Genomic DNA, 24,057 nt, shown 5'->3' on the forward strand with positions numbered 1-24,057 from the left:
TTCATGCAAATTGTAGCCTTTTTTTCCTATTTGTAGTGGAGATAATCGGTACCCGGTGGGGTCTTCTGCTGTTGTAGCCCATCCGCCTCAAGGTTGTGCCTGTTGTGGTGGCTTCACAAATGCTTTGCTGCATACCTCGGTTGTAACGAGTGGTTATTTCAGTCAAAGTTGCTCTTCTATCAGCTTGAATCTGTCGGCCCATTCTCTTCTGACCTCTAGCATCAACAAGGCATTTTTTCCCGCAGAACTGCCGCATACTGGATGCTTTTCCCTTTTCACACCATTCTTTGTAAACACTAGAAATGGTTGTGTGTGAAAATCCCAGTAACTGAGCAGATTGTGAAATACTCAGACCGGCCCGTCTGGCACCAACAACCATGCCACGCTCAAAATTGCTTAAATTACCTTTCTTTCCCATTCTGACATTCAGTTTGGAGTTCAAGAGATTGTCTTGACTAGAGCCACACCCCTAAATGCATTGAAGCAACTGCCATCTGATTGGTTGATTAGATAATTGCATTAATGAGAAATTGAACAGGTGTTCCTAATAATCCTTTAGGTAAGTGTATACAGGGCCTTAATAAGATCATGTATAGACTATGGGTGTATGGTATATGGAGCGACAGCTAAAAGTGTCTTCGAAAAACTAGTCAGAATACAGTTCAGAGCTCTTAGGCTTAGCATTGGTGCTATTAAAACAACTCCTACCAATGCGCTACTGGTAGAAACTAAAGAATTACCACTATACTTAAGACTGATAAAGCTGTCACTGACATACTGGGTTAAGTTAAAAGGATCTGGGAATGAAAAGCCAGCTACAGAGGTGTGATTATTATTAGCAAGTATTAGCAAGAACGAAAAAGTACAGGATTCAGTTGGAATATCAATAGAGTAGTGAAAGAATATGGTTTAAAGAGATTTGAGTATGGCCCAAATATGGTATGGGGTAATGTTCCTCCATGGATATTTCCCAGTCCTAATGTAGACTTGAAACTTTTAGAACTTGGACTGAATGGACTGAAAAGAATGCTCATAATATTGGATATTTTGTTCAAGAATACGTTAAGCAGAACTACTATCAGTACATACCAATATTCACAGATGGATCTAAAGATTTGAGGAATGATCATGTAGGAGTAGGAGCGCACATACCAGAATTTGATGTACCAATATGCAAAAGAATTAATGACAATTTATCTGTATTTACTGCTGAAGTAGTAGCCATAATTTTAGGATTGCAACGGGTAGAAGAAGTAAGACCTCAAAGGGTTATTATCTGTTCAGACTCGGTTGCTGCACTAAATAGTTTGAATTCAACTGAATCAAAAAGAGAGGATTTACATAAAGAGACATCGACGATAATGTTAAATATAGAGAGAATTGGAATTAATCTTCAGTTTTGTTGGGTTCCAGCTCATACTGGAGTGGAGGGCAATGATTGCAGATTTGACTGCAAAAAATGCACTGAAGTTAAAGGAAGAGGAAATAATGAAAGTCCCATTTGGTATAGGTGAGGCCAAATCATTAATTAAAACAAAAATAAGAGAATCATTGCACAAAAAGTGGGACATAGATAGCAAAAGGCGATATTATTAGATGATTAATGTCAAGGTTTTTAAAGGAAAATGCAGAAGAGAAGAAGTGATTTTATCAAGATTAAGACTTGGACATACTGGTTTAAAATCAACCCTGTTTTTAATGGGAAAATGCATATCAGATAATTGTGATGATTGTAATGTTCTAGAAAATGTGGAGCATATCATTATGAAGTGTAAAAAATATAATGCAGAAAGGAGGATCTTGCAAGATAAGATTTACAAGTTGGGGCAAGAATGGAGCTTGAAGTGGATTTTGGGGGCAGATATGAAAATGTTGGAATGTAGCAAAGCTATTATTAGTTTTCTTAAATATACAGGTTTAGTTTTAGCTCTGCAGTTCATTCAATTCATTTCACGAACAGGACTTTTATTTCGCTCTGGCGATGGTACGTCATAAGGATGCGCGCGCTCCCGCGTCTGTGATGCGGCTGAAGAAAGGTGTGTGTGATTTTAATAATTTCATTTGTTTAAATCGATACAACTACTTCAGAGAACTGTATATAAAGTTTAGCAATGAATTATTACCGACTGTATTACTGTAATGCTTTATTAAGTGTTATTAATGAAGGGTATTTTCTACCTGTAAAGCGCAAGAGTAACAGAAACGGTGCGTCTCATCTCTCTCTCTGTATCTGAATCAATTCATCATCAAGCACTGATAACTTAAAGGTTTTTTTCTGTGTACTTAAAAGTATGTGGAGATTTAAGTTATAGTGATATAAAATTAGATTAATTAATATTTTATATATATATATATAATGTATATGTATGTATGTATGTATATATATATATATATATATATATTTGTAGTCTTTTCCAAGAAAAAAAAAATAGTGAAATAGATTGGTTATATAATTTTCAGTTTGATATATTTTAAAATATAATTGAAATAGATTTTACACAATTTAAGCAGTATTGTATCGCATATCAAACATCACATTTTTTTAACAAGGTATCGCATATCGCATTTTTCTTCAATATGTTCAATATTGCACAGCCCTAGTTAATTCATATAAAAATTAACTTGATTATTGTGGTCTTGATTATTTAGAATTTTCTGTCTTAAAAACACTTTCAAAATGACCTGGTTGAAGTAAAAACCGTTCTTCAGTGTCTAGTTCTGTTTTTGACCAACTTAGTGGTCTCTCGTATTTGTTAATGTGTGATTACAAAATTGAAAAACTGCCTGTTAAATTTTCAGCTATTTATGAAAACCTGGTCTGAAAAAGGGATTCCTTTGGTAGGACAGTTGTTGAATTCTCAGGGTATTTAATGGCTTACGATTAATTTTTTTCATATTTTAATTTCCCTGCAACCCCAAAATAATTTCCCTCTGTAACTGGAGCTGTCTCTTTTAATATTGATTCTTCATGAAGAGGTTTTTCAGACTCTAAACCTGCTTCTTTACCTTACCCTGCTTGCACTTTCTGTGGCAAAATTTATTTTTCATCTATAAAAAATAATAATTTTTATTTTAAAGAAAAATTTAAACAAAGTGATATTTTCTATTGGTCTAAGTTTGTTGGAAATAATAATTAGAGAAAAGTTTGGGTATTACCTAATTATCTCATTACAAATCAAATTAAATCAATTTAAGATACTGCACAATTGTTATCCTTTTAGCAAATTAACCAGATTTATTGAAGCTAAATTGTTCACTCTGTTCATCACACCCAGAAACCTCATATTTTCTGGCATTGTCAATATAGAAAGAGGTTATGGTGGGAGGTTTATAGACTTATAAATGACAAAGTGCTGTGCAAATTTCTTCCACTATATGAACGTGTATTTGGCATTTTGAGCTATGACAAGAAGTTTGAAAATGAGGCTTACATTATCAATCTCTTGATTATATACTTGTTAATTTTCATATTCATTAGGGATGTAAACCCTTATGAAAATGAACCATGGTTTAATTATAGTAAAACTGTAGTAACCATGGTTTTTTGGCATGTCGACTACCATTTGTATAACCACAGATTTACTACAAATACAATGGTTAAACTATGGTTAATATAGCAAAACCATGGTTACCACTATAGTAACCATGTTTTTTTTTCATTTTATTTGTAATAAAACCATGGTTAATTTTCATAAGGGAAATATCGATTCATTCCATGATCAATTTTCATTTAAATTAACGATCAATTAATTGATTAATCGCTAACCATAATGCTGCAAAATGCATCTATTGCAGGCAGCAGTCACCGACATGACAGGATATGCAAAAGTCACACACACACAAAACACTTGAATTAAAAAACTTGAATTAAAGTGGTTTTAGTCTGAATAAAATGCTTGTAGCAGGATTATAAAATGAATAGATGTGATTATGATCATTTCATAAAATGAAGAGAACGCGCCATACGTTTGAGATCATTTTACTTTGTTGATTGTTTTTTGGCACGGAGAACGCTGAACGTTGCATCTTTTTGTGGTGCTTTCTGGTTGTTGTATTTTAAAACACAACTGCAATGTTTTCAACTGACATGGCATTTAAAATAAAATGATACCAAACATAACTTTGTCGTGCGTTTGATCCTGCTAGATTCTGTTCTAGAAAACGTCAGATTTTGAATGTTTGCGTTCCGTTCACTGATCTATATATTATAGATCAGTGGTTCCGTAAGGCCTATTTGTTTTTAAAAATCTGGCATCTAGTGCAGCGTGACAGTTAGGGGTGTAACGATTCACTCGTTTTCTCGATGCATTGATTACAAACCCTGACGATTCATATGCATCGATCTCGGACAGTAATCGATTCAAAACGCTAAGAATCGACTTAATCACGATTTTTATAGCGATTCAATGCTTTCAAAATATTTACACATTAAATTACTACACACACTAATTAATGGAGACCTTGAACAGTGTTCGTGCCTCTTATATGTCCTTCACACGCTCCACTATTACCACCTGAGACTGTCACAGGATTGCGCTCATGATCTGTTCGTCTCAGACGCAGCTGACGTGCGATCTTTAGGACTTGTGGCCAGTAATACTAAAGTGAAGTAGATTTACTTTTCTGTAGTTTTTCAATGGCTCTCTGCATCTTACCCACGGTGTTACCTGAGCAGTCGAAAGCTGTATTTATTGCATGGACGGAGCAGAAATGTGTCTAAATCATATGTACAGTTCCATTGAATGATAAATGTGTTTTAACAATGCTTATGAACCGAATGAACAAAGCAAACTGTTAAAATAACAGTATTAATGACGACCTTAAAAAAAGTTCGTTGCTTTAGCAAACAGACATCTGGCGCGTTTTCTCTCAGAATCATCATTCGATGATGGAGAGGAAAAGTTAAATACCTACTTTAGCATTTGATCTCGCTCTCATAGACGTGCCAGGCTTTATCTGCAGTTAAACTGAATAAAATCAGAATGAACTGATGAAACGTAAAAAAAAAACTCCCACAGTAAATAAAAATTATGAATGATGCAGTGCTAATTGACATATCATTTATTACAGTACAGAAACTATAAAGTATATTTTCTACCTAATTCTGTGCAGAAAATTTAAATAATTGTTAATTAAATTTAGCCTAGTATATAAAACAATCATAAAATTGCCATTAGAAAAAATTATCGATTACAAATAATTGATTATTGTCCAGCAGTGTATTTGATTTCTCACAGCTAATTAAAAGTAATTAAAAAAAAAGAATTCCTTGCAAAAAAAATTAAATAAAATAATAATGATGATAATATATAGGCTACATACATAAAATGATTGTATTTGACATTGCTGTCACTTCTGAAATGATGGCTACTACCCTGATGTGACAAAATTTTAGCTTATACATAATACTCTTAAAGCTCTTTTTTTAAATCTTGGCTTACATAACTTTTTATGTATGCCATGTCACATCATTAAACTAGCATTTAACAATGGACAAAAGGTTTTATTTATTTTTTATTTTTTTAACCTATGGTTCTCTAACCATAAATGCTGCTTTAATTCCCCTCCGACTAAGCATTTAAAGAATTAAGTAGAAGCATTTAAATAATCCTGTGAATGCACTTAAAGAATGCAGAATCTATTAGAATTTAATTGTGAATTGAATCATTCTAAATTTGCAAAAATCGTTCTTGAATCGAATCGAAACCTATGAATCGTGAATCGAATCGAATCGCTGCCTTCCCAAAGATTCACAGCCCTAGTGACAGTGCGTGCATGCAGATGAGGATGAGCAAGCGCGGCTTTGACTAGATTTATTTGGATGAAAATTACTGCTCATGTCTCATTCGGCACAAATCCAAATATTTCCATATTCGCAATGTTTTTAAATGTTAAACTATTATTTATCATGTGAACTGCAAGTAGCAAATGTGCAAGTAGTTTTCGATGTGCTTGGAACAGCAGAGAGGACTGATACTACGGTCTATTTAAACTGATCAGTGTAACCTTTTAAATGTTTAGTTTACTGTATTTTATTTTGATAATAACAGACTGCGGTGTAAGTTTGAATCGCTAGAATATACGTGTGCTCCAGCGATCGAAACAGCTGAGACATAAAAATAATTAAAAAACCTTTGTGCAAAAGTGTTTACTCTCATTTGTGCAAACTCACAATAAAAACAGAAGAGTTGCGCTCTTATAGGGTTAGGGAAATGTTAGATTGTGACCTTGCCTCTGGATGCCGTTCGTGATATAGCCTTCATTTATGTGGATTTGTTCTGGTTTGCCGGTTTCTTTTATAATCTTTCACATTTAATCGCATCTCTTACTGTGTGTGGTAAACATGGGAAGGGAAATGAAAGATTTAATGAATTAAGAGTTCGTTCTATTTATTAATTTGTTCCATTATTTCAGTTAAATCATGGGTTATTTAGGTAACAAAATTAATGAAACATGGACAATTGCCACTAGGGATGCGCGGTATACAGGTACTGCAAAAATACCGGTATATATTATATTTCAAACAGTACAATATCATAATTTTGCTCAATTCGGTATTTGATGCGCTGCAGTGCACTACCCAAACAGACACGGGTCACTTAAAACCGGCAAAAAGTGACAACAGAGAAACAAGATGGATCGAGCTGATCAACCTAATTCTACACGCCCGCAATTAATAAAGAAGGCAGTAGGAGTGAAATATGGCATTACTTTGCCTACAGAGGTATTGAAAAAGGTAAAGCTACAGACGTGAATGCCCCACTATGCAAACGCTGTTTGAAATCATGTGTAGCAACAGGCAACACTTCAAATCATTTGTCTCTAGCTCATCCTGACTTATTCAAGGAGTTCAGAGATCGACAGATAAGTCCATCATTCAACTGATTTAATTTAAACTTTTATTCACAACACTGATCAGCACATATAGACTACTTATAAGATACGGTAAACACGAAAGCTCAAATGTGCTTACAAATTAATGAAGTTTAGGTGTTATAATTTTTGCACTTTCAAACATTAATATATTAATTGAATTTGAATGAATAAAGAGATTAGTAATATCAATTTTACTATTAGTGATATTAAAATAAATGGCATATTGCTATTACTGCCGCTGTGGCAACCTCTAGAGGAATCAGCTGACAGAGAGAGAGAGTAATAGTAGTAATATGAATATCACTAATTGTAAGAGCCATTTTGGGAATGGTTAAGGTTTTGTCCACTGGGTGGTGCTGTGGTTATGTTTAATTAGAGCACCTGAGCAACAAGTGTGTGTGTTGGTAATTGGGAAGCACAGTTTTTGAGCGCACGGCAGAGTAGCTCGCAAAGTGGATTGTAGTTGTATGCGATCCATAACGTATGGCTTTGTGTGAACATGTGAACAAGAAGAGGGCACAAGAAGTTTGAGATCATGTTTAATGGAGCTCAAGTAATAAAGAAAGACATTTGTTATGCATCTACATCCGTCTGCATGTTGTAAAGCCATTACACTAATATTAATGTTAGAATAAAACTTTACAAGTAAGCTACATTTGTAAAGATTCATTAGGTAACCTGACCTAACAATATTATAACATTTAATAATCTAGATGAATCAGTAATTATTATTTAAATATACTAATTTTTGCTTTTTTGGTTTGTACATTTGGTGCAGCAGAGTTTCAAGCAGTGTTTTTTTTTATATACAATTGTTTAAATTCATTTAACTTTTGAGGCTGGTTATTGGTCACCTGTGGTATCGATTTAGTATCGATACCGAGGTATTAGATTCTGGTATCGTACCGAAGCCAAAATTGTGGTATCGAGCCATCCCTAATTGCCACAAATTAATAAGTCGTAGGAATTAATTAACAAGTTGTATGAATGAATAGTTTATCTGTCCTGTGTCCCGGAGCCCTCAAAGCACATTTATCTGATGAAATGACTTAGTTACTACAATTCTATTACTTTTCATGTTGAATTACTTTTGTATTGTTTCTATTTTAATGTACTTTTAAAGTTTATCTTAATGACAATTAACAGATAATCGATTAATTGTTTACATCCCTAATACTCATCATTGTAAATTCAGCAACCAGAAACCTCTTTTTTTTCTGTAGTTCTTAAGGAATTAGATCTCTATAGAAGCACCGTTAAGGAGGGTACAAACAAAAAAGCGGAGAATGTATTTATTTGGTATATTTAAGTTACTGTGATTAACAAGGCCTTTCTTTATTTTACTTTATTTGTTGGTTTTATCTATAGGTGCATTTCAATAAATTAGAATGTTGTGGAAAAGTTAATTTATTTCAGTAATTCAACTCAATTCAATCTCAACAAATTAGAATATGGTGACATACCAATCAGCTTATCAACTCAAAAAACCTGCAAAGGTTTATAGAGCCTTCAAAATGGTCTCTGAGTTTGGTTCACTAGGCTACACAATAATGGGGAAGACTGCTGATCTGACAGTTGTCCAGAAGACAATCATTGACACCCTTCACAAGGAGGGTAAGCCACAAACATTCATTACCAAAGAAGCTGGCTGTTCAGGAGTGCTGTATCCAAGCATGTGAACAGAGTTGAGTGGAAGGAAAAAGTGTGGAAGAAAAATATGCACAACCAACTGAGAGAACCACAGACTTATGAGGATTGTCAAGCAAAATCTATTCAAGAATTTGAGTGAACTTCACAAGGAATGGACTGAGGCTGGGGTCAAGGCATCAAAAGCCACCACACACAGACGTGTCAAGGAATTTGCTGAACCACAGACGACGTCAGAGGCATCTTACCTGGGCTAAGGAGAAGAAGCCATTGGTCCAAAGTCCTCTTTTCAGATGAGAGCAAGTTTTGTATTTCATTTGGAAAACAAGGTCATAGAGTCTGGAGGAAGGGTGAAGAAGCTCATAGCTCAAGTAGCTTGAAGTCCAGTAAAAACCAAAGTCACTGCACCCGTTTACCAATAAATTTTGGAGCACTTCATGCTTCCTTCTGCTGACCAGCTATTTAAAGATGCTGATTTCATTTTCCAGCAGGATTTGGCACCTGCCCAAACTGCCAAAAGCACCAAAAGTTGGTTAAATGACCATGGTGTTGGTGTGCTTGACTTCCCAGCAAACTCACCAGACCTGATCCCCAGAGAGAATCTATGGGCTATTGTCAAGAGGAAGATGAGAAAAAAAGAGACTAAACAATGCAGATGAGCTGAAGGCCACTGTTCTTTTCCACGACTTTCTAATTTATTGAGATGCACCTGTATACATGTATAGTTAATGTAATGTTTTTTTTGTATACCCTTGTATTTGTTGGTCAAGCATTATTAATAATAACAAAAATACAGGAGTAATGGAAAACTTACAGAAGGTAGTAAAACTCAAAATGTTCAAATATACATTGATACAGCAAAAGGCACATACATTTGTTCAAGAGCTAAGTGGTTAGAAAATTTAGTTTTTTCTTTCCACCAGAAAAACGAAACTATAAAAGACAAATGACCTTGTCTCTCAAAATGTAATGATGTAATTACTTCAAATCCAAAATGAATTTCAAATTATATTGAATCTTTTTTACTAAGAATTATATAAATCTGTATTTCAAATAGATAAATGTTCTAATATGTTTGAGTCAGGTAAAAATTTGTCCCACCAATTTCAACTCAATTTCTAGACCTTTGTAATGAAGAACTAAGGAAACGTGAGATGGTTACCGTTATCCATTTAAATTATTAATATTTTTTTTTAAATAAGTCGCCAGGTACAGATGATCTTTCAGTGAAGTTTGATCTGGGATATAATTGAAAATGCATTATTTGAGATGTATAAGGAGTGTATTTAAACTAAAGATTTATCAACTTCTATGAAACAAACATTAATAATCCTACCTGATAAAGCTGTATCTCTTTTTGATCAAGATTTAACTTAAATAAAAAAAAAAAAAAAAAAATATATATATATATATATATATATATATATATATATATATATATATATATATATATATATATATATATATATATATCATTAATATATGGATTCTATAAAATTTATGGATAGTAAAGTTTAAGAATTTAAGTCCATTATCTCTCGCTTTGACTAACTCCCTCACCAGTTTACGGATAAACTACTGAACTAGGGAGCTGATTGAGACGCAGATAGAGATTTAGTTTGGACTTATTTTTCTACTGTTATTTATTCTCATCTTAAACAGAAAAACTCAACTGAGATCCACGTGACACACCATTATAAAGATGGCCTTTAATAGCGAGCAGCGTGAAGACCAGAAGATTGACGAAACATTTGGTGACAAACATGAAGATACTGAGAAACAAACAGGTTGGTTTTCATTCTCAAAGCTGAACTCACTCATTTGATCTAAAATCTCACAAAAATGTCCAGCTAAAAAAAAAAGAAAAAAAAAACTTGTACAGAAGTAGTCTGAACAAAAGAGTTATTAGACCCTCAAATCTATTTCTGAATTAAAAACAATGAAAACCCTACATTTCTGAAACTTAATTATGCAACAATTTGTAACACTCACTTTATTTTACATAATGTGAAATGTGAGTTATTACATGTGTTTGTAATTTTTTTTTCCTACTTCTCCTTGAACGTGCTTTACTAACATTAATGTCCCTTAACATAAATAATGTTTAAAGTTAATTTCAGTGTTGGGCACCAGCTAGCTACAAGTAACGTTTCAGCATCTTATCCAGTATCTCGCCTACTTTTAAAAGAATGTAGCTTTTCCATTAATAGACTGAACCTGCAATAGATTGAAGCAGCGTAATGTCTTCTTACAAGGTCATATACTAAACCAGTGCATTACCATCATCTTTTGGTGCTATATTTAGGGTTGGATATCATTTGGGTTTTTTACGATACCGGTGCCATTTCGATACTTTAAAAATGGTACCGGTGCCTGAACCGATACTTATAAAAAAAAAAAAAAAAAGAGCCACAAAAAAACTTTGGATAACATTAAAGAACGTTACAAAATATTTAAAATAAATCCAATCAACTCACTCCTTGGATGCTCTCATTTCCCAAGTTTCACTTACTCTAAGCATAAATGGAATAATAAATACTACTAATAAATGTATTTCATGATCTGGGTCATTGTTTAATTGAAAACCACACATAATGTTTCTACTGTATCTCTGTCAATCACTCTGATATTTATTTAAAATGAGTGCTGTCTGTCACTGTCTTTAATCAGTTCTGTTAATGACTGTATGCTCATTATTTATAAAGTAGCAACAATTTCATTTGTAAAGTACAGTACTGTGCAAAAGTCTTAGGCACATTAGTATTTTCACCCCAGAAAAGGGTTTTAAGCCAGTTATTTATATATTTTGCTGTAGTATGTCAGTAGAAAATCAGTTTACATTTCCAAACAATAAATTGGCCATTAATTTAAATAATCTAGTGAGATTTTTGAATGCGCAAGCAGATCACTGTGTGAAGCACCAGCTGTTTTCAGACTGCTTGTGCATTCAAAAATTCTCACTAGATGATTATTAAAATTAATGGCAATGGCAAGACTTTTGCACACAAGTGTATGTATAATTAAATTAGGTATATTTAAATAAGTGTAAAGTATGCATTCATATGTTAAGGGCTAGATTTTCGCTGGAGGAAACTGTGGTGTGATGATCGGTGAACGCAGTGGAGAAACAGATTGCTCCCTCGTAACCTTTTGTAAACTCTTATTTATGACAAAGAACTGCACAGATACAGATATTCTAACAGTCTATAAAGACACCTTGTGTTCTCTGTTTCTGTTTGAGTTCGCTCACGCTGCTCCACCTCGGTCAGCAGGATTGAAGAGCTGGCTGAAAGATGGGGAGGGAGACTGGTCTGCCACTGTTTCCATATGAAATTTGAGTGGACTGACTCGGAGGCGATCGCGAATTCGTGTACACTTTATGGAATTAAATGCTATAGCCCCGCTAAAAAATGCCTAGCAATGCCCATGCTCGTGTGTACATTTCGGAGAACCAGGACACATATTTAAATCGATTGCTCAGGCATTTAAGAGGCACCAAAATGAGACACCGAAATCTGCGTTCTGATTCTGTTCAGTGCATACCAGTTCCATAGGTTTCGGTACCCAACCCTAGATCATGAAGCGTCAGTAGTAAATAGAGATGTAACGATGCCAGTGATGTAGCGAGCTGGTTGAAAACCAATATAAATATGTGACTGTTCAATTCAGTTGAGATATTATATGAGTCGTGATACATTTGTGGGTGGAGTTTATGTGACTGTATCTCTGAAGTGAACTGACTGTCCTTAAAAATGTCAAGATGGTATTTTTTTTTTTATCTTACCTCTGTATAATCCATATTAAGGGGGTAATATGACGTTGCTACAAAGAACATTATTTTGTATATTTGGTGTAATAAAATGTGGTTTAAGGTTCAAAAAACATTATTTTCCACATAATGTACATTATTGTTGCTACTTTATGCCCCACCAGTGCCGCCCCCAGAAAATTTTAACAGGGGTGGCCAAATGAGGCCACAGTAAATCTTGGGGTGGCACACCAAAATAAAGAGAAAATAATTAAGGGTTTCCAATATTGACAAAAAAAATGGTATCCCTGGTATTTATGGGATTTTATCGATAACGATAAATAGACAATAATGTCACTACTATTGTGCTGATATCTTATTTCTAATTGTGCTGACAGATGCCTCCTGAATTTTTTATTTTTACCTTTACGCCATTTTTTCTAGAAGTGTGCACCATCTTTTAGGTCAAATACTTGCATTTGGGCTGTTACCAAGCAAATGCAATCAGTATCAACAAAAATGATCTTTGCAATGTAGATAAAACAGAAGCTGCATCTGAAGATGTTTCTACACACTGTTTAATGCAGCTCTGTGGGACATGGTAACTTTAGCCTGCAGTTATAAATTAATAAATAATGTTCTGACATTTTAAAAATAAAACATTGAAAACTGATGTTCGAAATTATTTAAAAAATAAGAAGGTACCGTAAATATGAAATTAAAACCAGCAGTAGGTGGCAGTGAGTCACTGTTAATAAGTGAGTCATTGTGATTGAACCGAATCATTTAAACGGTTGATTTATTCAGGAACGAATCACTGTCATGTTGCTCAGAGACGCAAAACAGTGGCTGTGTTTGGAATGATATTTGTTTGAACTGTTGTATAAAAGCAATGTCACACTTGTAATTATGCTGACTTTTAGAGAAAATTTTAACTCTTCGTGTGATAATAACTATATGAAATTATATAAACTATATAGATCTGTAAATTTTCTGCCCCATATCTTGAAAAATGTGATAATTCTAAATTTCCAGTGAAAGAATGCACTACAAATGCGTATGCGAACCAGTCTAGACCATCTAGACGTATGTGCACACTCTGTGATTTGTTTGGACGGGAGGGCGACGGGGGGAGGACTACTCCGGTGCTGCCAATCTGCGATCTTTTTTGGTGGCTGCAGCATGTGCTGCATTTTTATTTATTTTTTCCCCCACTTCTTAAACTATTACGAATTTACATTCTGCATTTAAATTTATAGTAGGTTACACACTGAAAATCATCCTAGGGGTGGCCACAGGGGTGGCCAGAGTTTATTCAGTGGTGGCCGTGGCCACCCCTGGCCACCCCTTGGGGGCGCCCCTGTGCCCCACCTTTCTGAAACACGTTGAATTTTACAAAGCTCATCATTCTGAAAAGCAAGGTGTACACTCTTTGGCCAGCTATTCAGTGCATTATGATTGGATGAATTCCTCAACCGTGTAACATAAATGTTACACCACTTACCATACTATAATGGCGTATTCTGGGACAAGACAAAAACAATAAAACCATTATAGACAAGGCATATTGTTGCATCCAGTGGGGACATAATTACTGATTATAATGACTTATACTGTCCTTTTACATGTTGCGTATCGCATGTAAACATAAAACCATTTGTGAATGAGAAATGGCAAATAACAAGCACTACTCTACACTGCTCAAAACTCGTGTTTGGATCATATGCGGCAAATTCTTTAAAACTGTTTAACTGTTTAAATTGTTCTATTAAAACAAATATACAGAGTCAGAAGCACCAGACTGTCCTTGCAAAGTTGGAATTTTCCAACTTTATATAAACAGATACTGTAGAGTAGGCTACTCTCCCAGGAAACGGTCCTCGTCCTCGGTAGATTGCGCTGCACACATCTGAATATTTGGGTTGAACTGTTCCAGAACAGTGTTGTAAATACAGCTTAAGCACAGATTTCTAGTTGTGTCCTCTATTGACCAAACAAAGTAGTTTCGCTTTCACAATGAAACGCACATCGTCTCCAGAACATGGTGGCAGCGGCGACAACAGCTAGAATGAAAGTTACATATATTTTTTCGTGTAAACATTTGGGTGGCGTTATGCAAATCTTCCCACACTGTGATGTAGACATGTGGGGACATGTTAGAATGAGCCATTTTAGGTAGGCGTTGTAAGGGAAACAGGTCAATTTAGCTCAAAGGGAATCATTTAAGATTTTAAAGGGAATTTGAACAGAATCACTGTTTCACGGCTGATCACTGAGACGCCCTGCGATTCACTGAACGAGCCGTTTAACATCAAATCTGCGCTGGATATTAATATCCAAAGTATAGTGAAAACACTATCAATTAGCACAGTAACAAGATCGGCAGTTTAAGACATTAACTTGTAAGCACAAAACACAAGACACTTCTCTTTTCAATATGAATAAGGCTTTATTAGATAAATCTAAGACATATAAACTAATCTAACACATAAACGCACGCACACACATATTCACACAAGTTGCAGGAAGATCGAAAGTTAGGGAAAGATGAGTTTAAGAGAATGGAAATATGGAATCCCAAGTTTACAGCAATACGTGAAATTGCATAGACATGAACAACCATCAATCACTTAATTAACGCTTGCATTGAGTTCCTCAATGAGGTTAAAATTATATTAGATACACCAGTACAAATGTCTGAGGGTACATTGCCTTGGTTTCCGATGTCGCTGAATGGCTGGAAGTTCAGTAGAAAGTTCGCTGAAGTGACGTCTTGGGAAGCCCGTGGTTGGGTGTTGGCTGAAAATGGAGTTGTGTGGCTGGTTGAAGTTCAACGGGCACCCGAGGTCAGATGTCGGAGACTCGACGTTACAAAACTTAACTCAGAACACGAAACTCTCAAAAAGAAAAGAAAAGAAGTAAAGTTTGACAAGACTAGATTGTGTTTCTTCTCATCGTGGCTGAGTAGCAGCAGGCGTGCAGGCTGAAGTACGCTGGAACCGCGCTCAAAGAACAGTGATGACAAACAGCATGGCTAAAAGCTAAAGCTAAGAAGCAAAGCTTAAAGCTAAAAGCAGGCATGACTGATAGCAAAAGCACAGCTAAAACTTAAAGCAGACATGACTAATAGCAGAAGCATAGCTAAAGATTAAAAGCAGGCATGACTAGTAGCAGAAGCAAAGCTAGAGACTAAAAGCCAGATTTTATGGTGTCCTGAGTATTTAAACTGGCCTGTTGGCCACACCTCAAATGTTGTCTTGACCAATCAGATATTGTCTTGGCTCGGGTGTATCATAAATCATATTTTATCTTAACAAGCATGTGGTCCGAATTTTCCCGCTCTTGCAGGGTCTAATTTTGGACATGATTCCTATAACAAGAATATGATACATTTGACAAATAACTGATGGTCAGGACTATTTCAAGCAAGCAGATTCGATTACATAGATACTAGAAATGGATATGTATCTTTAAGCTATCCTATAGTTATTAAAAGACATACACAATAAGTGATTATAACATGATAGTCAAATGTGTGGGTTATACATAAATGAATATGGAGTGAAGCGATGGACTGATATTCATTTATAAGTCCTTTTGAGTTCATTTTGGTCCATATATATGTAGAAAAAACAGTTTCTGTGTCATTATCTGACAAAGATTTCTGTGGAGACCAGAGGTTCAAAGGCCCCCCCCCCCCCTTTAGGAATTTCTACTAGGTGGGGGGAAGTCAATGGATCTTGTGTAGTACTCTCATGGGTTTACACGTGATGTCCAGCGTTGCCTATCAAATACGAACAACAAATTTGACAATCTCTTGTCCGAATTGAAATTCTCAATAATTGTTCTAGTGGTGTAAATGTTGAAAGCTGTTCTGTGAAAAAGTTGGTTGGTCATCTTGCTTGGGACTTGTGGCACTAGAACTGATTTATGACTTCCTGAGGAATTCGGCTCGTGTTTCAAACACAGCCCTGATCGACTCTTTAATTTGTCTGGTTCGAGTCATTTCTGCTACAGCGTGGTTGACTTTTTTTATAAAGATTATCTCTTTGCATTGTAATTTTAGTCTTTGCAACTTTACAGATCTTCTTTATGTACCAAGAGCTTGTAACACTCAAAAGAGAAAGGAAAAATTTTAATTTCATCATATGATCCCTTTAGAGTTTATAAGTGCAGCACTTCTTTGTTTACAGTGGTAACCAAGGAAATGCTGTAGATGACTGCGTGTCTTGTCTAGATTTTGTTAACAGCAAGGCTTCCCTTTCCAACTCTAAGATGTCTATGAGCCTCAGCTCTAGACTGATCATTCCTCTTAGAGGGCATTTGGAGTGCCGAGAAGGCATTTCCTAAAATCAGCGGATTGTGCTTTCATCTCCCTTAACTTCTCCGCAACAGCCTCGACGAAAAGTTAGCCTGCTCAGCAAAAGCAGAGCTTCATGGAGAAAGTCTTTTCTTCCTTCCCGATAGCCTTGAGGTTTATCCACAGATGTCTTTCCTTAGTCACTATTGCCACCATTAAATGCCCAATGGAAGCAGCAGTTTGCTTGGTGGCATGGAGAGCCAAATCTGTAATGCGGCGCAGCTCTTCCACCCCAGGCGACAAACCTCTGCTCTTATACAAATTCTTAAGTGGGTCAGCCCTGATAGGTTTGTAACACTAGCATGGTGTGCAAAGCACCACCAGCCTGACCTCCTGCCACATATGTCCTGCCATTCAAGTGCAAAGTGCTCTTGAAGCACTACTTGAGATGTTTATGAGATACCTCATAAACATCTCCTTAACAGGGGGCATCCTCACGTATCCGCGCTCAGCCACACCCTCTAAATAAGCATAACATGCTGAAAAGGATGCAAGCAAAAGGAATATGGTTTAGAGTTTAGATATCTCTGAGTGGAGATCTGGGAGAAGCGGAAGACTCCCAGGGTAGGAACGATCAAGACTGGCCAAAAAGCGATCATCTAGCCAGTTGTGAGTCTTTAAAAAAAAAATTTTATATACAGCTGGGGGTGGTCGTTGCCGACTCAGAGCTCACACTTTCATTGTCATCACCGACCACATCAACCTCTCCATCTTTGTCATTTTGGCTAGAAGAGCCCAGGAGCATGCTGTCAGGATCAGATGACTCTAATGAAAGAGTGTTTGGATCCTGTAGCACAACACAATTTTTGAAAGATCCATAAATTTCATTAACTTCTTCTCAGAGAAAGGGAAAGAAATGAAAAAGACACCATAAACACGTAAAAGAAAAGCACCATAAGCACTGGCATCCACTGCAAGAAGAAAATGTTTCTAGAAATTAGGTGCAACCAATACAGGAGTGTTAGCTAGAGTCAACAAATCAGTCAAAGGAGCAACTAATCTCACAAAATTCCAACAAAATCCTCAATAATAACTTACTATTCCCAAGAATCGACAGAGTAGCAGGTGTAGGGAACTTACCAATAGCATCAACTAGCAAGGATAATGGTTAGATTGGCTTTAGCCAGATGTACAGAAAGCTCTCGAATTTGGTTTGAAGGTGTTCGGACCAGGAAGGCCTAAACAAAACAAAATTGTCTAAGTAAGCCTCACATTCAAACGGTACTTGATTTACCAGCTATTCAAATGTAGTGGGAGCATTTCAAACCCCAAAAGGCACTACCGTGTACTGCAGAAATCTATGGTGTGTAACAAAAGTGGAGAGTTCCTTAGCACGAGATGTCTGAGGCACTTGTCAATAAGCTTTCAGGAGATTGAATTTACTGACAAACAATGTAGAGCCAACACGAGCAACACAAACATCAATTTTGGTTCGGGGATTACAATCAGTTTTTGAAAGGTAATTATTGTCCTGCAGTCCATACAAAAATGATATGAATTATTGGGCTTACTCACTAAGATGCATGGAGAACTCAAAGAACTATAACTAGGTTTGGCCATGTTATGGGCGAGTAAATTATCCACTTCTTTCTTAAGTAATTGCCTTTTTTAAGGTTGACCTGATACACGTTGTTTTACAGGTTGAGCTGTTCCAACATCAATGTCATACTCAATGACATGAGTTCGAGTAAGGACATCAAAAAAGAAGGAAATTAATTTAACAATTCCATTATATCTGCTTTCTCTTTTTCACGTCGTCCTTCCACTACTCCTCGAGAAGACCCGTTAATTTCCCCTGTATCTACTGGATCCAAATTCTCTACCATTTATTCAGATACTTCTAAAGTGCCCTGACCAACTAATGAAGTTATTGATACAGTTTGAAAAAAGTGGTTACAACTGTCGGAATTGGTGCTCTGCATTTAACCCATCCAAGTGCACACACACCACAGTGAGAAGTGAACATGCCGTGAACACACACTTGCTCAGGACCACTACTGCCATGGCTATTGAGAGTGGAAGAGAGCACTGTTCATTCACTCCCTCCCACCTACACTCCTGCCGGCTCAGAGACCCGAACCGGCGACCTTCTGGTAACTAGTCTGGCTCTCTAACCATTAGGCCACAGCTGCTCTTTCTCTTTATTAACAGACAGAGATTACACGAGTCACATATGATTATAATAAATTAATATGACAAACTTCTAATGTCTTCCGGCGATCAGGCATGTTTAGTAAATAGTTGTTACTGGGAAAACATTTCACAATTGTATAAGGTCCAATAAATCTACCCTGGAAAGGACCAGTCAAAACAGGAAATAAAGCCAATACTTTGTCATCTACTTGAAATTCTCTGAATTTAACCTTGCAGTTGAACAATGTCCGCATCTTCTCTTGAGATTTACCTTATTTTCATTGAGCAATAGCTCTAGATTCAGATAGTCGGTAAAGAAAGCTATTTACATAATCTAAAACAATCTCTGATGGTTCAGAGGTGTTCCATTTACCTGCCAAGACAGTAAAAAGACCTCTGACAGGGTTTCCAAACACTAATTATTCCTATCCAATTGTACAGGTGCGAATATATTTGTGCCAGCTCAGCTATTTGACACTCCAGTGTATTCAGGAGATGTTCTATGGTCGGACTTCCGTAGAATGAGATATGAACCAAAAAAAAAATAGCACGTCAAAGGTGGTGGAATTTCAAAACTCACACTGTGTAACCGCCACGGACCAATGGAAGCTTAAAGTGTTTAGGAGCCAAAACAAACTGGGCTGTATCAAACTGCCAAAAAAAAAATATTTTGTTTGATTTACATCATATGAGTTCATTCTTTGATTATGTTTGAAGTATATCGGAGCCTTAATGCTCTATTGTACAGCTTCACAAATAAAATAATAACATATAACATCCAAGGGAGTCCCCCTTCACACTCACAGTTGAGTTCGACACGGTAGGATCTCAAAAGTGACTTCAGGGTTTGGTGGAATCTTTCTAACACCCCCTGACTCTTGAAAACTTTCTCAGAACTTGAGATGTTATGAGTTACTTTAAGTTGTTGCAGGAATTTAGAGAAGTATTGAAACATGAATTTCAAGCCTTGATGAGTCTTATCTTGATGTCGTGTCTTGTAACCACTGTAACCAGAGGTTGTTAGTTTGAAAGTAGTTCACTTAACTCTTAACATATACTTTTCTTGTTGGATGAAGATAATATCCTTCTAATATTTTATACCAGGGATGTCTAATTCAGTTCCTAGAGGGTCACAACACTGCAGAGTTTAGCTTCAACTCTAATTTAGCATACCTCAGTTAGGGGTGCTCCGATCACGATCGGCCGATCGTTAATGCGCATCTCGTCAGTAAAGCCGGTTCTCTAATCAGCGGTAAATTCCATCAGGTGCGTGATTTCACATAGAGCAGCTGTTACTACACAGAGCCATTGTTAATAGAGAAGATGCGCAAATAAACGCTGAAAATGAAGTGGATTTGCGCATCTTCTCAGTTAACAATGGCTCTGTGAAGTAACAGCTGCTCTATGTCCATCACGCACCTGATGGAATTTACCGCTGATTAGAGAACCGGCTTTACTGACGAGATGCGCATAACGATCGGCCGATCGTGATCGGAGCACCCCTAACCTCAGTCAAGGTCTTCATTACTTACAAACTAAAGGAAGGTTTGCTGCAGTTTGGAGCTTAAGGGTCCCATGATGTGGAAATTTTTTTTTTTTATGTTTCCTGAGGTGTACTTCTATTGTTAGTATGATTTTTACATGTAAAAAAGGCCTTTTATATCCTGATTTAGTCCTCTGGCTTTAATGCTCTGTTTGAAGGGGCGTGTCTGCTGTGAGACTCAGACTGTTATAATTGGCTGACATCTTTGTATTCGAAATGCATATTACATGTGGAACCCCTCTCAAATACTTTTAAAAGGTTTTTTTTATTTTTTATTTTTAGAGCCCGAGCCAATGGGCGCAGGGCCCTCTTGTTTCCCTAAGGATTATTAGGGCCCGAGCACCGATGGTGCGAGGACCCTCTTGGAATTGCTCCGTTTATTATTATTAGGGCCCGAGCACTGCAGTGCGAGGACCCTATTGGAATTGCTCCGTTTATTAGGGCCCGAGCACTGCAGTGCGAGGACCCTATTGGAATTGCTCCGTTTATTATTAGGGCCCGAGCCAATGGGCGCAGGGCCCTCTTGTTCCCCTAAGGATTATTCTTATTAGGGCTCAAGCCTGGAGGGCGAGAGCCCTATTGTTTTCCTTAGGATTATTAGGGCTCAAGCCTGGAGGGTGAGAGCCCTATTGTTTTCCTTAGGATTATTTATTATTATTATTATTATTATTATTATTATCATTATTTTTTTTTTCTGACATTACGGGGGCTTTTGGGGTCCTTAACATGCTTGAAAACTCTTGAAAATTGGCACACACCTTGGAACCTGCGGCCATTAGGACCGGGCAGAGACTGATACACGGGCGTGGCACAGGGGCTCTACAGCGCCCCCTGGAATATGGAGGGCCATATATCATACATACTTGCTCGTAGACGTATGAAACTCGGTACAGATATAGATCTCATATATCCAAACAACTTTTGTATTGCATATCATAGGCTCCGCCCAACAGGAAGTTGACTATTTAGAGTTATGTAAAAAGCGCATGCTCTGGAATTTGAAATACTTGTCATAGGGTTTTTTGCCGATTGCCACCAAACTCGGTCAACATGATCTCAAGACATTGGGGATGAAAAATTGCCAGGGGATTTTTGATATCTCGAAAGGTTTGCTCGTGGCGAGGTGTTGAAATCATGGCGAGAAATGAGAAACAGGACGTGTCTAATAGCATCCACATACACTACCTGATTTTAATCAAACTTCATCAGATTATTCGTTGTATGATGTCGATCGCATATATGTGACTATTAGGAGTCAAAGTTATAGCGCCACAAATGGCAGCAGGAAGTGTGTCATTCTCAAAATGCTTTGAATTCAGCATCTTATTTTTACTCAATTCGCTTCAAACTTCATCAGAATAATGTTCTGAAAACAAAAGCCTATATAAATCTTCTGGGCGGATATCGATATCTAAAAATATTGTTGCCGTGGCAACATGTCAAACTGGAAGGGTTTTCAGGTGATTTTGAGGCATATAACATACTTAGAATTTCACGAAATTCAGAACACCTATCAGTATTAGTGACAGCTAGACAATGGCAAAAGCTTTTAAAAGGGTGTGAAGGAGGCACTCTATAGCGCCACCTTTTGTCAAAAGTGGGGGTTAGTTTTAGCTACAGACACCAAACTCAGTACATATATTGGTCTTATCAAGACGGACAACTTTCTAATTTACAGTTATCAGCTACGACCAACAGGAAGTTTGCTATTTTGACTTGAATATGGATTTTTGGGAAAATTCTGCTGTGAATTAATGCATAGTGCTCAGAGGAAAAGTACACTTGACACACCAAACTTTGTCTACATGTTGAAAAAACATTGAGGAACTTAAATTGTGAATGGGTTTTGGATAGCTTGAATGGTTTTGCCGTGGTAATTTTTTGAAATAACATTAAAAAGGGAAACATTAATTGTCTTGTATTTTTAAATTGCAGCTTCCAAACATTTCAAAACCATTTTTCATTTAGAGAACATGTGATTCTGAGGAAATATGCATAGTTTCAGGACTTAACAACACTGTATGATTAAAAGAAAATGAAAAAACTGTCAGACATCTGATCTCACTCTGAGGCATTCTCTCTGTGTGAGGGAAGGGAGGGGGAGGGGTGCTTGAGGGCCTGCCTGACACACACACACACACAGAGAGAGAGAGTTAACATCTCTTTAATCACCAAAACAAAAAATGATTTTTTTTCATCACTACAGCTTAAGAAATCTCTTAGGTCTTATCCTTTTCTGTCAGTTTTAGGGACGAAAAAAAAACCTAGTACAAATTGAAGGGCTCAGACAACATGATTTTAAATAATTAGGTTAAGAATTATGTTAATTGCAACATAAAAAAAGATTTTAAAAATACATACACATTGACTTTTATGTATTTTTTTATTATCATAATAATTTTAAACTTATTTGATACTGACCTATTACAGACATTCTGTGACATGACATTTATCTGAATTTAGACAATCTTGCTGATGTAAAAGTAAAACAATTCAGCTCAGATGAAGACTAAGCTGTAATGCAGGCAAAAATATTTTACAAATGCTTATAGATCAATAAAATCGTTAAAAATGCTTTTCCACAGAGTGCATAATAATAAGGCACGTTAATATTCTGATGACAGTTTTTTCTTCCAAGCACATTTTACCAATTTAAAATCACATCAATCTTAATAAATACTATAGATTTGGTATTTCATGATTAATGAGTGATATATTTAATTGTCCTCGAAGGCTGGAAGTGAAAAACTCATATTCAAGAGTGCTGAATTATTAGGCATGTCTTCTTGTCATCCATTGGTCATAGAGCTCATTGTAGCGATGCTTCAGGTGTTGAAATAGATTTGTTATACATTATACAGGTTCACTGTTTGCAGAGTGTATGCAGTATGTGTATGTGGTGCAGACGCAGCAGCGAGAGCGCGTTATTGTAACGCAAAAACACATTAAAATAATGCGCGAGCATGAATCTCTCCGCTTGCATGCACATTTCCTTTCGCTTTGTCACAAAACCAGACATCCGAGCTCTAATACATGCTGCTTTCGCTCGGAGAGCGTGCGCGCACTTAAAACGCGTTTCCTCTGCTCAAACTGTGTCCTGTGTACTCACAACTCTCTCTATGCTCATGCGCTAGATATTCATTATTTTCACACCTTTCTATTTCTAACCGTTTCTGTTCACATCTTTTACCGTCTGAAAAAAATATGCATTACAGATAGAGCTTGTGAACCTGGCCTTGCATAGGTATATGCACAGTCCGTCCTGTTCTCGCGCTTCATTTAGGAACGCTTCATTCGGACTGGTTCAGAGAGCTACACCAAACGTACAGTGTGTAATACCAATCCTGGCCACCACCAGATGGAGCTATAGGATTACTTTTAAATAATTGTTTTAGAAACGTGTATAGAGCATTTAAATCATTTATAAAAATCTTTTAAAGAAAAATTATATGTATTTTAAAAAGCTAATTAATTTTACTGGTAATATAGTTTTATAATTTAATTATAAATTAAATTATATAATAATTTCAGAAATGTTTATAGATCGTTAAAAGTATTTTTACAAATGGTTATAGATCATGAAAAGTGTTTGGCAACAATTTAAAATAAGCTCTCTTTGGTTTACATTAGTTAATGCATTAACTAACATGAACTAACAATGAACAATCTATTTTTCAGATCATTTATTAATCTTTTTTTATGTTAGTTTATCCTATCATTAAAAATCTGAATGTTCATTTTATTTCACAG

General features: G+C 36.2%; 1 protein-coding gene across 1 annotated transcript in view; it reads left to right on the plus strand.

Annotated features, from left to right (window-relative positions):
* Positions 1 to 1,940: 1,940 nt before the first annotated feature.
* The window catches only part of LOC132148884 (gastrula zinc finger protein XlCGF57.1-like), a 62,866-nt gene continuing 40,749 nt past the window's right edge, over positions 1,941 to 24,057 (plus strand). Inside the window, exons 1-2 of the mRNA XM_059557690.1 lie at positions 1,941 to 2,036; positions 10,186 to 10,310. Coding sequence (XP_059413673.1) covers positions 10,226 to 10,310 — 85 coding nt within the window. The 5' untranslated portion in view covers positions 1,941 to 2,036; positions 10,186 to 10,225. The remainder of the gene's footprint in view (positions 2,037 to 10,185; positions 10,311 to 24,057) is intronic.

Source organism: Carassius carassius, chromosome 1 (genome assembly GCF_963082965.1).
Source record: "Carassius carassius chromosome 1, fCarCar2.1, whole genome shotgun sequence".
Classification (NCBI taxonomy): Eukaryota; Metazoa; Chordata; class Actinopteri; order Cypriniformes; family Cyprinidae; genus Carassius; species Carassius carassius.